The sequence below is a fragment of the Elephantulus edwardii genome, unplaced genomic scaffold, assembly GCF_000299155.1.
Source record: "Elephantulus edwardii isolate Elephantulus edwardi_28Jun2011 unplaced genomic scaffold, EleEdw1.0 scaffold00174, whole genome shotgun sequence".
NCBI classification, from domain to species: domain Eukaryota; kingdom Metazoa; phylum Chordata; class Mammalia; order Macroscelidea; family Macroscelididae; genus Elephantulus; species Elephantulus edwardii.
The window spans coordinates 2188307-2200276 of NW_006399924.1; the positions used below are offsets into that span (position 1 = coordinate 2188307).

The 11970-nt window shown below is 36.8% G+C and overlaps 1 protein-coding gene across 1 annotated transcript in view; it reads left to right on the forward strand.

Annotated features, from left to right (window-relative positions):
• The window catches only part of BCAS2 (breast carcinoma amplified sequence 2), a 15452-nt gene extending 4671 nt beyond the window's left edge, over positions 1-10781 (forward strand). Inside the window, exons 3-7 of the mRNA XM_006895689.1 lie at positions 755-825; positions 4252-4413; positions 7616-7666; positions 8262-8342; positions 10655-10781. Of these exons, the coding sequence (XP_006895751.1) occupies positions 755-825; positions 4252-4413; positions 7616-7666; positions 8262-8342; positions 10655-10781 (492 nt within the window). The remainder of the gene's footprint in view (positions 1-754; positions 826-4251; positions 4414-7615; positions 7667-8261; positions 8343-10654) is intronic.
• Positions 10782-11970: the final 1189 nt, after the last annotated feature.

Sequence of the window (11970 nt, forward strand, 5' to 3'; positions counted from 1 at the left end):
TGTTTGCAGTTAAGGAAGCTGGATATCATGCCTCCAATGAAGGCTATCAATGGCTAGAAAAGCCAGTTTTCAAGGATCTGACACCCCACCCATGAATATAGTATTATTATGAAATTATTAAAAGGTTCAAAAATTATTACGGTAATGGATGATCATATATGTGAATATACTAAAAGTCAGTGAATTATGTATTCTAAATGGATAGAGCACAAGAAGTGCAAATTAGCATACTTAAAAGCAGGAATTTGGGAAAGAACCAAAAAAAAAAGGTGTAAACCCATAGCCTTGAAGCTAAGTCTTTTCTGTCCAATTCCTCGCTCTTCTACTTCCCAGTGAATACTTAGTTTCCTGGTTCTCAGCACTGACTTTACTTTAGGATCAACGTTAAAAACAAGTACTATCACTAGTCCCACTCACTTAAGGAGAGATTATCAGGGTGGAATTCTTTTCTCCAAGATCCCTAATTGATTCTAATGTGTTACTGGGCTTGAGAACCACTAATTTAGGATTAGTTTGCTCCTGTTCCCCCCACCCCTGCTCACATACTACTCCCACCATCCTATCATGTCCCCCTCTGGCACACAGGATTGCTTTGAGTCAGAGTTGTAGCAGCTGACATGATAACTTGTAAATACCTAAGTAGGATAGATTTCTTAGTTGTTTAGTGCTTGTTCATTTTACTTTGTAATTACAGTGTTATGACTAATCATTTCTCCCCCCTTCCCCCCCTCCATTTCTCTTTTTTTAACATTAGACTGACATAATGAGAAATGAGTTTGAAAGACTGGCTGCTCGACAACCAATTGAGTTGCTCAGTATGAAACGGTAAGTCCTATTTCTAGGTTCAGTAAGGCTGGACCATTGTTCACTTGAATTTAAAAGTAAAGCTATGCTATAATCATGTTAAAGTAAATGGGGAAAATCCTGTATGATTTTAAATGTAACAAGGAACCTTCATGGTACCCTAGGTTAAGAGTTATGCTGCAAACCAAAACGTCAGCAGATGAATGAACTAGCCAGTTCATGGAAGAAAGACGTGTGTGGCAGTGTCTGTAAAGATTCACAGCCGCAAGACCCTAGGGGCAGTTCTACTCTGTTCTGTTAGTTACTGTGAATTAAAACTGACTGCACACCTGTGGGTTTGAATTTTGATTTGTTTTCTTTTTCTTTTCCACAAGAGTAGTTCATATAATCCTCTTTAATAACCATTATTTAAAAGTAAGAATTTTTAAATTCCAACACCAAGGAAATATCATGAACTGAAGTGAGGTGCATATTTAAGAATTTCAGAGGGAGTTTCCTTAATCAGACATCTGATTCTTCCCTGTTCACATATATGTAGTATGGAATGCTTCACTAATTTGCATGTCATCTTTGCACAGGTGCCATGCTAATCTTCTCTCTGTCGTTGCAATTTTCGTATATGTGCTGCCAAAGCAAGCACAGCAAACAAAAATTTTAACTGTAGCTTAAACACAGGCGTCCTTTGATTATACCTTGCTACACCTCTCTTCTCCTTTTTCCACTACCTTCACCAGGGTTCTTCACAATGTGGGAGCTCTCGCTTTCTCATATTGGTCCCACAGCTATTGATGATTTGCAAGACCACATGTTTGCAGTTAAGGAAGCTGGATAGCATGCCTCCAGTGAAGGCTAACTGGAAAAAGCCAGTTTTCAAGGATCTGACACCCCACCCATGAATATAGTATTATTATGAAATTATTAAAAGGTTCAAAAATTATTACGGTAATGGATGATCATATATGTGAATATATTAAAAGTCAGTGAATTATGTATTCTAAATGGATAGAGCACAAGAAGTGCAAATTAGCATACTATGAGTTATTATGATTTCTGCTTTACTCTTGTAAAAGAGAAACACTTTGGATTAACTGTCTTCAACCCCTCCCTTACCACTGTTTATCCTTCCTTTCCTTTAGGATCAGGGTCAGACAAACACCTTTTGTTACTTACTTTCAAACAATTAGATAACACTTGAACTGTCTTTCACTGCTAAAATACTGTGGAACTGTGAGAATCATAAGTAATACATCACAATGAATCCTACAAGGAAAAGGGTTTGAGAAAAAGACCTCTGTTTGAGCTTTTGCTTTTGAAGATAGCCCAGAAGCCTTAACCAAAAGATAACCCTTGGAATTTTTTTTTTTAAGTTAAAGAAAAGGATTTTATTTATTTATTTATTTAGAACATTGACTGTTTGGAAAAGTAATTTAAAAAAAAAAAACAACCACACATCTTTTGATTTTATTTTATTTTTTTTTACGTGTACCGTCAAATCAGATCTGACGGTACAGGAGGAGATTGCCCCCTCCTTCACTGCGGTGGGAGAGCTGAGCCATAGCGAATTTCCATGTTCAGCTTTCTGAGGAAATGCTAAACTGCCTTCCTGATGGTTGTGCCACTTTATAATCCCACCAACAGTGTGTAAGAGTTCCTAGAATTTCTTGGCTATCTGAATATCTTCCTCTGTGAAAAGTCTTGGAAAAGTAACTTTTTAATGATGCATTCATAGTGAAAATGCTTTGAGGACTATGCAAAGAAGGTCTAGACAGGCCACAAGACCCTACCTAATAAGTTAACTCCAGAAATAGAGGAGGTTGTAATTTAGTCAATCTTGCATATCCAGTGAGGCCACAGTCCTAACTATGCAGTGAAGCTAAACAAAAGCCCTCAGCATGGATGGTTCATGGAAGAAGATAAGCACCGGAGAGGGTCACACATTCCTAGGAACATGAAGCTCTGAGCTGAGACCTGTCCCAGACTTCACTCTTTGTGTCCTTTATATTTTTTCTGGTTTTAATTGGTATAATCTGTGAGTTGCTCTAGGGCATGAACACAGGGCCAGTATTCAGAGGCATCACTTTATCTTCCTTATTCATATTCCAGCTTCCACATCCATATGAAACAATTGTAAATGCCATGACTTAGATCAGGAAATTGTTAGCTGACATCCAGTTTGGACAAAGGACAAGCAGCAGTTCCAATTAGCTCTCTGATGTCGGTTTCTCGTTCTCTACTGCAGCTATTGGTATTACTCTTGTGTAGGTCCTGGTCTGGCTAGTGCAGGAATCTCTGGCCCTGAGGACATGTGATGCATTCTCTGCTGCTGCTTCTTAACTAGTAGTGAGATTGTCCATTTCTGCCACTGAAGTGCTCAATTTAAATCTAATGGAATGGCAAAACTGGCTAATCTCACGGATAGTCTGTACATCCTGTTTGCATGTGCTCACCCACCCACATGGTGTAAGTCAAAGTCCTAGGAAAGCCATTTTCATCAGTAAAACCCCTATGCCACCTGATATTTGTGTACTGGATCAATTTAAAATAGCTGTGTCTTAGACTCATACCTATATTTACTGAGTATATTGGCAGTATTGAAGAAAGAGATGATACAAAGTCAGCCAAATGCAGAGGATTCTTCTATTTGACCTGTCTCTTCCTCTAGGAGGGTGGGTGTGTGGGGGTGGGTGTGTGCGCGCACGCACGCTTGCTTTACAAATAGAGTAACAAGTTGGCCAGTTAGCTCAGTTGGTTAGAGCCTGGTGTTAATAATGCCAAAGTCACGGATTTGTCCCCGTACAGGTCACTTGCCCCCCCCCTTTTGCCCACTACCTGTAAGTTACTTTCATTATTTTTACAACAACAACAAAAAAACCCCTAAACACATATAGTAACAGTTTCTGTATCCTGTTTTTTCCCCCTTAATGTATTACAGATATGTTAATATTATTAAATATTCTATAACATCATTTAAGAATTAATGTAACTACTTTCAGTGAATGTGTCATAGCTTCCGCTTGCTTGTCATTGAAATGAGTAATTTTTAGTGATTGTTGTTGTTGTTATGTGCCGGCGAGTCGTTTGCGACTCATAGCGACCCTATGTACAACAGCCCTAAACCCTGCTCTATCCTGTGCCAACCGCATTGCCTCTGACACACCCATCCCTATTACCCCAGTCACTGAATCAATCCACCTCATAGAGGGTCTTCCCCTCCTGCGCTGTCCCTGTACCCTACCCAGCATGATGTCTGTCCCTCTATTAAATCTTATTTGTAAATCAGTAAATTCTTAGGTAAAAGAGGTTTCTTCATATTGTGAAGTGTGCATCTTATTTTCAGTCTTTAGTGGTATTTACAATATAGATAGACCTGTAGAACTTTCTGTTAGAAGGAATGTAGATTTGGTGAATATATGATTTTATGTTCTTTTTTCTGTTGTTTTGTTTTAGGTATGAGCTTCCAGCCCCTTCCTCAGGTCAGAAAAATGATATTACTGCATGGCAAGAATGTGTAAATAATTCTATGGCCCAATTAGAACATCAAGCAGTTCGAATTGAAAATCTAGAACTAATGTCGCAGCATGGATGCAACGCCTGGAAAGTATACAATGAGTAAGAACCTTTTATTTTGTGTTTATTTTTCTGAGGTATAGCTCTGGTATTTTTATTTATTTATTTTTTTTAATTTATTGTTTTTTGTGTGTGTACTGTTAAATCAAATCTAACTGGTACAGGAGAAGATTGCCCGCCATTCTCCAGCAGAGCATCTGGTGGATTCAAACTGCGTACCTCTAGTATTCCAGTGCACCTTCTTGCCACTAGAGCTCTGGTATTTTTTAAAGTGGAAGGAGGGACAAATTATTTTATGTGGAATAAAATAAACACAAGTAAGCTCTGACTCTACCCTTATTAAAGGTCACTGCCCTTGAGACCTACCTCAAATTTCAGAAATACAGAGGTCTCATTTAGAAATTAATAGACACACTGCTGCAAAAGGCCCAAAGGCATGTGGTTCGAATCCACCAGCTACTCTGTGGAAGAAGGATGAACACTCTCCTCTGGTGTGCTTTACTGCCTCTGAAAACCTGCTGGAGAGTTAACTATGGGTCCATTCTGACTCTGTGGCATACAATAACAACCATTCAATAGTATGCAATCTTAAATACGAGAATTCCTTATAATTGGAGAATCCCAGAAAGAATTTTACTGCCAGAACTAGCACCTAAGCACCAATTTCTGCTCTGTGTAACTAGCTTTACCACTTAGTATCTGTCTAGATCTCTGTTTCCTTAGTTGTAAAGTCTAAAATTTAGATTCTATCTTTGGTCCTTTTGATCCTAAAATTCCTAAGTCGTTAATAATTTAAGAAAGTAAAGGAAGTAAAAACCAGTAAATCTCATGACTATATATCAAACTATTTGGTTAGAGAATCTTTCTTGAAACACCTGTATAAAGTAAAGCAAGACAAATGTTAAATAAATTTCTTCAGATCTTTAGAAAACTAATTTTGACTTCTTTGACAACATAAAGATCCAATGAGCAAAGCCCAGAATATGAAAAATGCTGCATATATAACAGACAACTTGTTTCTTTTGTGACTATCTTGCAAGGGAGAATGAAAGGAAAAATGGGGTTGGGGTGAAGATACTTAATAATGAAATTTAATCAATTCAAACCATCTATTTATCTTTTTTTTTTAATTCTATCATTGTTACACAGTCCCCCCAGTTCACTCTGCTATGCAACTTTAATTCTAAACTCTTGTTGTGACAATAATGCTTAATTCCATATCCTTTTTATATAGTTCTCTCCCTCATCTGTTTCAATTCAGTATACATTATTTATCCCCTTTTCTTAGATTCTCCCCAACCTTGATGTCAGTCCTGCTTTACAACAGTGGCATTAAGCAGTAGTTGTCCCTTTGTGACTGAGATATTTCACTCAGCATAGTGTATTTCAGGGTCACCCATTTTGTATAATAATTCATGAGTTCCTTGTTTTTCAATGCAACATAGTATTCTAATGTGTGCATATACCACAACTTCTCTAGCCATTTGTTTGTTGATGGGCACTTAGGTTGTTTCCAGCTCTTTGCTATTGTGAACAAAGCTGCAATAAACATGGGTCTGTTTATATCTGTTTGGGTGGTGGCTATGGTTTCTTTAGGGTAAATTCCCAGTAGTGGAATTGCTGGGTCAAATGGTATCTCTATTTGCAACTTTTTGAGAAAGCACCACACCACCTTCCACAGTGGATGCATCATTTTACATTCCCATCAACAGTGAATAAGGGTTCCAGTTTCTCCACAATCTCACCAGCATTTGTTGTTTGCTGTTCTGTTAAATTTTGCTATTTTTACTGGGATGAGATGGTATCTCTTTGATTTTCATCCCTCTTAGAGCTAGGGATTTTGAACATTTCTTCATGTGTTTGTTGGCCATCTGAATGTTTTCTTTAGTGAAGTGTCTGTTCATATCCTGTGCCCATTTTTCAGTTGTGTTGTTTATCTTATTGCAGTGAGCAATATGTGATCCTTCTATTCAAGAACTTTATCTAGTTGGAGATAGGAGATGATACAAAATAACCAGTAGTCAGTATTTTGGCGCAGGAAAATAATACATTGTGTGCAGTGGTGAATGTGGTTAAAATGGGCCAGGAAGAGGATTGAGCCACCTTGAAAGGAAATTGATATGGTATATGAGCTATGTCTCATTAAAACTATTATTTCAGAAACAAAAGAAATTGAAATCTGTTCTTGAATTACTTTTTTAAAATTTTCTTCTTTATCCCATCATTCACTTTTATGCAATTCTTCATCACCATAATCACATAGTGTTCTGTATTGTCAGCTTTCCCTGAGTGGGTCAGAGCACATCAGCCTTCCACAACAGTTTTTCTCTTCCTCTCTTCTCTCTGTCTAGCAGTAGAAAGGAAGAGTGAGTGGAATGATAGCTGTAGACACAAAATAAAAGAGGTATGAAAGGATCTAAATAGTTGTACCCTTACCAGCTGTTTCCATCTATGAAAAGAGTCATGATTTTTAAAAAATGCCATACATCCTCAAAATCAGGTAAATGAGCTGTAAAGTTGACAAGACCCATTTTCATATGTTGTTGTTGTTGTTATAATAGTACCATTGTGTCAACTATGACTTTCAGCAGCTCTCTGTGTAACGGATTAAAAACTTACCTGTTCTGGCACCATCTTTCACATGGCGCAATAAATTCTACCTATTTCAAAAATTCCTGTGGAAATTAGATTAGCTGTTTTTTTGTAACTCGTGTTTCTAAAGGAGTTAGAATCAATGTGGTGGCACCTAAAACAACATACTTATAAAGGGCACTAGTGATCACTGGTAGAATTCTTTATCTTTTGGGCAAAAAAACTCAGGTTCTCTGAAAGTCACAGCACTGTAGAACATTGTCCATTTCCCTCTGGAGGCTTGTGAGATGCTGAACAGGTTACAAGGCAGTTTCTAGACTAAGACTGGGGAGAAAGGCCTGGTTATCTATTTCCCAAAAGACAGCCAATTAAAATCCCTGTGTTCAGCCTGTTAATTCTGGTTGTGAATAGAATAGTATTATTAGTTCTTGTTGTAATCACAGTTGTATGATCCCATTTTTCATGGAGTTGTATGAATTAAGGGTCGACTCAACAATAACTGAAAAGAACATAATTTATAAAGTACTTAATATGGTGCTTGGCATACAAGGTTAACTGCTTTTTTAGAAGAAGTGCTTAACTTTAATCAGCCAGATAGATGATTTTTAGTTGGTATGAATAAGTTTTAACATATTTTCTTTTCCTTCTTTAGAAATCTGGTTCACATGATTGAACATGCTCAAAAAGAGCTCCAGAAATTAAGGTAAATTATTTATTCCTGTTGTTTTAGAATGTGAACCTATAATAAATATGAAATAAAGTGGGGAGAGAAATCTCTGAGGTTTTAGCCATGTGAGAGTAAAAGATTGATCTACTCTCTTTCGAGCTCCCAGCACTGGGCTTTCAGTAAGTAGAGGAGAAATGGGCATGAGGACCATGTCTCTGCCAAGTAAGTCAAAGACATAGTGAAGAATTGAAGGACAAAAGTAACAGAATAGCATGGGTAATCTGAGTGTATGTAACAAAAGAATCACTGTGTACCTGCTTATGATTGAATAGAGCCTAAATGGCTATTCACCAAACTAAAAAACTCTTCCAAACTGGGGCAGAGAACAACGTGGGGAAGACAGCTTTCTCTGTGTGTATGTTTGTTAGTTTTTCATGTGAATATGAAATTTGTAGGGGGAAGATTATTAGAAGTTAATTGTTGGAAGCAGCTTAATGTGTGTGTATGTGAGTTTGTGTTCTTGTTCTCAAGGGTTTAAATATAAAGCCATGTATTAGTCATTGACTTCTTTGGTGTTTTTAGTCTTATATTAAAGTGTGATTTACTTAATTGTATAAATCATGTTCTATAGGAAACATATTCAAGATTTAAACTGGCAGCGAAAGAATATGCAACTGACAGCTGGGTCCAAATTGAGAGAAATGGAGTCAACGTAAGTACCTATAATTCCATTATCTTTATAATTAGCACTTTTTGTTTGAGTTTTTTTTTGTTGTTTTTTTTTTTAGATCAAGGTATAATTCAAAAGTATTTAGAGGCATTTTCATAATATCAAAGAAGTACTCCCTTCTGGCCCCACCTTTCATTATGGCCCCTTTCTGATGGGTGAGTTAGAAGGTAGTGAGAGTTCTAATTAGAAGGTAGTGAGAGTTCTAATTAAGATTTACATTTCTGTTCAATGACCCTGGCCTTAGCCCTGTGTTCAGTGTAAGAACTCTGATTCTGAATAGGATTCTGCCTGTGTTTTCCTTTCAAAAAGAACTAAAGAAGTTATCTTTTTCTTAGACCTTGTAGGAGGGAGTATCTTCCTTTTCTTCCCTTTTTAAAGGGAAGACATTCCATTTTTTAAAATTTACATTTACACACATTTATTAATCTATGCAGATTTCTAAATGTTGTTTTCCATGAAACTGTTTTATACAGTTTTCCAGGAAGGAACGCTGGTGACCTAGTGGGTAGAGCACTGCCGACCCAAAGATAGGTAGTTCAAATCTACCAGCTGCTTCTTGGGAGTAAGATGTGCAGTCCTCTTTCTGTGCAATTTACAGCCTCTAAAGATGGCTGGAGAGTCAGCTATGAATCAGTTTCATCTCAGTGGCAATGAGTAAGAATCTTTACAGAAGCACATTACCAGATTTTTCCAAGGGCACCATTTGGTGGGTTTGAACTGCCAACATTTTCATTTACCAGCTGGCACTTAACTGTTGCCACCTTAAAGGGAATCCTTTCCAAAACCTTCAGAACTCCCTGCACACTAGTCAGAACCTGACTCTCCAGTGAATTTCTCATACAGGAGGAGATTGCTCCTTAAGAGAAAATTTAATCTTAAATCCCTATAAATCACCTAAATTTCTTTATTCCCATTTTTGCTTTGTCATATCTCTACCCTTTGAGAAAATTTATCTTCATCCCATGATATTCTCCTTGCTCCACCCTCTCCTCCACCTTCATACTCGTGTACCCAACACAGAGATCTATTAGTGTATATATCTTTACACATTTTTAAGTTACTCTAGATCTTTGTGTGTGTGCATGTTTGTTTTCACTTCTCAAAAAGATTTTTTTCAAGTGAGATGATTGACAGCTTCTTGATCTGTAATTGTTTTTTAAAAGCATTTTTTAAAAGTTCTTGATTATTAACCTGTTTAAATTTTGTCAGTATTTAACACTATCTTTCATCACACCATTTTCTGTCTCTTATTTTGCTGATGCTCTAAACTATGCCCGGTTTGTCACTTTTGGTGGTGGTGGTGATACTGAGCATATATACCCAAGAAAACCATGCTTTGTTGCTATTTGTACTATTTAGTAATGCTGTTAAATCCTTTGAGCTATTCTCTCCCTGTCTTTCAGAATTTTTCTTTCTTAACATAAATTTAGGGGCCCTACGTTTCCTGTCTTATCTTTTTTTAAAAAAAATTTATTATTTTTAGAGTGTGTGTACCGTCAAATTGGATCTGACTGGTACAGGAGGAGATTGCCCCTCCTTCTCCAGCAGAGCAGTCAGTAGATTTGAACCATGTGCCTTCGCGGTTGCAGTGCAACTTCTTGCCACTAGTCTGCCAGAGCTCCCTCTGTCTTATCTTTTGAGTTATTGTTGTCTCATGTAGACAGAACATAATGCTCAGGACAGGCATTTTTTGCTAGTTAGTAAAATTAGCTAGACTTGTTTGGTTTAAGATGACTTCATAGGTAATTTGTAGTTTAAGCTTTATCGTTTATATCCACGTAGTAGGTTCAGTGGTTCGTTTTATATCTCATGGTTCCAGGAAGTAGTAGAGTTGGTGAGAATTTTAAATTCTGTCACCCTTTGAGTAGAATTCTTCTATACAATCTCAGATAAAGAGTTCCATGATAGTAGGGGATACTGTGCATTTCTTCTGCTCTCGTGACAGAGGAAGCAGTTGTTCATGGAGGCAGTTAGCCTTACATTTCATATCCTTTTCCTATTTCTGATTCTCCTTCCACTGTTGCTCCAGGCATAGAATCCAATAGTCATGCCTTGGATGGCCACTTGCAATTTCTCGTTTTCTTTTTTAAAATTAGTTTTTGAGATAATTGTTATTTCACATGCAGTTTTCAGAAATAGAGAAATGGTATTTACCCCGTTAAATTGTGCCTCAGGCTTTTGTTTTGTTTTTTTAATTGAAAGTTTGTTATGACACTAAATAAAAATAAATATATGTACTATAAAATCTTCCAAAATAAATTGTACATTGGATAATGTTTCTCTTTCTGTTGTAGTTGGGTATCCCTGGTTAGTAAGAATTATGAGATTGAACGGAGTATTGTACAACTAGAAAATGAAATCTATCAAATAAAGCAGCAGCATGGAGAGGCAAACAAAGAAAACATCCGGCAAGACTTCTGAAAAGAAGGATGAACTTTCACAGACTATCAGCCATTTGAGTTCTTCTGAACCATGAAAGACCAACATTTTACGGAAACCATTGGTTTAATGTTTAGAAACCATAGAATGTGAAACTTTTGTATTATTTCTGTGTGTACATATTAGCAAAATAAAATCTTTCTGCTTGGTAGTATTTTTGTAGCTTAAAAAGAAACAATTAAAAAAAAAATCTTAAGGCATTCAATATAAGTATGTCCTTACCTTGGGTCTTATTTTGCATCCAAGAGTTCTTTATGGAAAGCTTTCACATGTACAAGACTTTGGGAGGTTTTTGCTTATACCTTTGTCTAATAAGAAGTAATGCTAAATAAATTTTTTGTTAATCAGACAAGACTTCAAAAATATAGTGTCTTTGTGTTATCAATAGTGTCATCATCAGCTGTTACCTAAAGCTTAGCTTGTGCTGAGCACAGATCTGAGCACTTGAGGGGTGAATGAAAATTATTTGATCATCACAAAAATCTTAGGAGGCAGGCACTGTTCATAATTACAGATGTGAAGCAGACACCATTTAGTGACCTGCTAACTCAATTTCGTGTCAAAGTAATTGCTGTATATCAAAGGATAAATAACTTTAACCCTTTATAAATCAGTGAACACGCCAAAAAAATAGGGAAAGATGTTTAGCACTAATAATATAAATAAACATGGAAGTTTTTAATCTATGATATTGGTCAGTGGTTTTGAAGGCATGGGTTTTAGAAAAACACAATGATATGTATTATGATTTTTTAAAATCTTTTTAAACATTTTATGTTTTGGCACTGCTTTCTCTGTACACATTAAATATGGAGTTCTAAATAAGCTGTCAAACAATTTCTCTTATGAGATGAAATTGGTGCCAGTCAGAAGTTCTCTTATGCTTGGCTTTGCACATCAGTATTATGGAATCTTATTGTATGCCATAGAATCAGACCAACTCATAGCTGACCCTCCGTCGGGTTTCCAGAAGCAGTGAATCGCACAGGAAGAGATTACCATTCCATCTGTAGAGCAGTTTGTGGATTTGAACCATGTGCCTTTGAGATTGCAGTGCATCTTCTTACCACCAGGCTGCAGAACTCCCTTATGGAGTCATCTTGTGTATCTCAAGTCAGAATGGCCCCTTAGCTGGACCCTCCAGTGGGTTTTCAGAGGCAGTTTAATCACA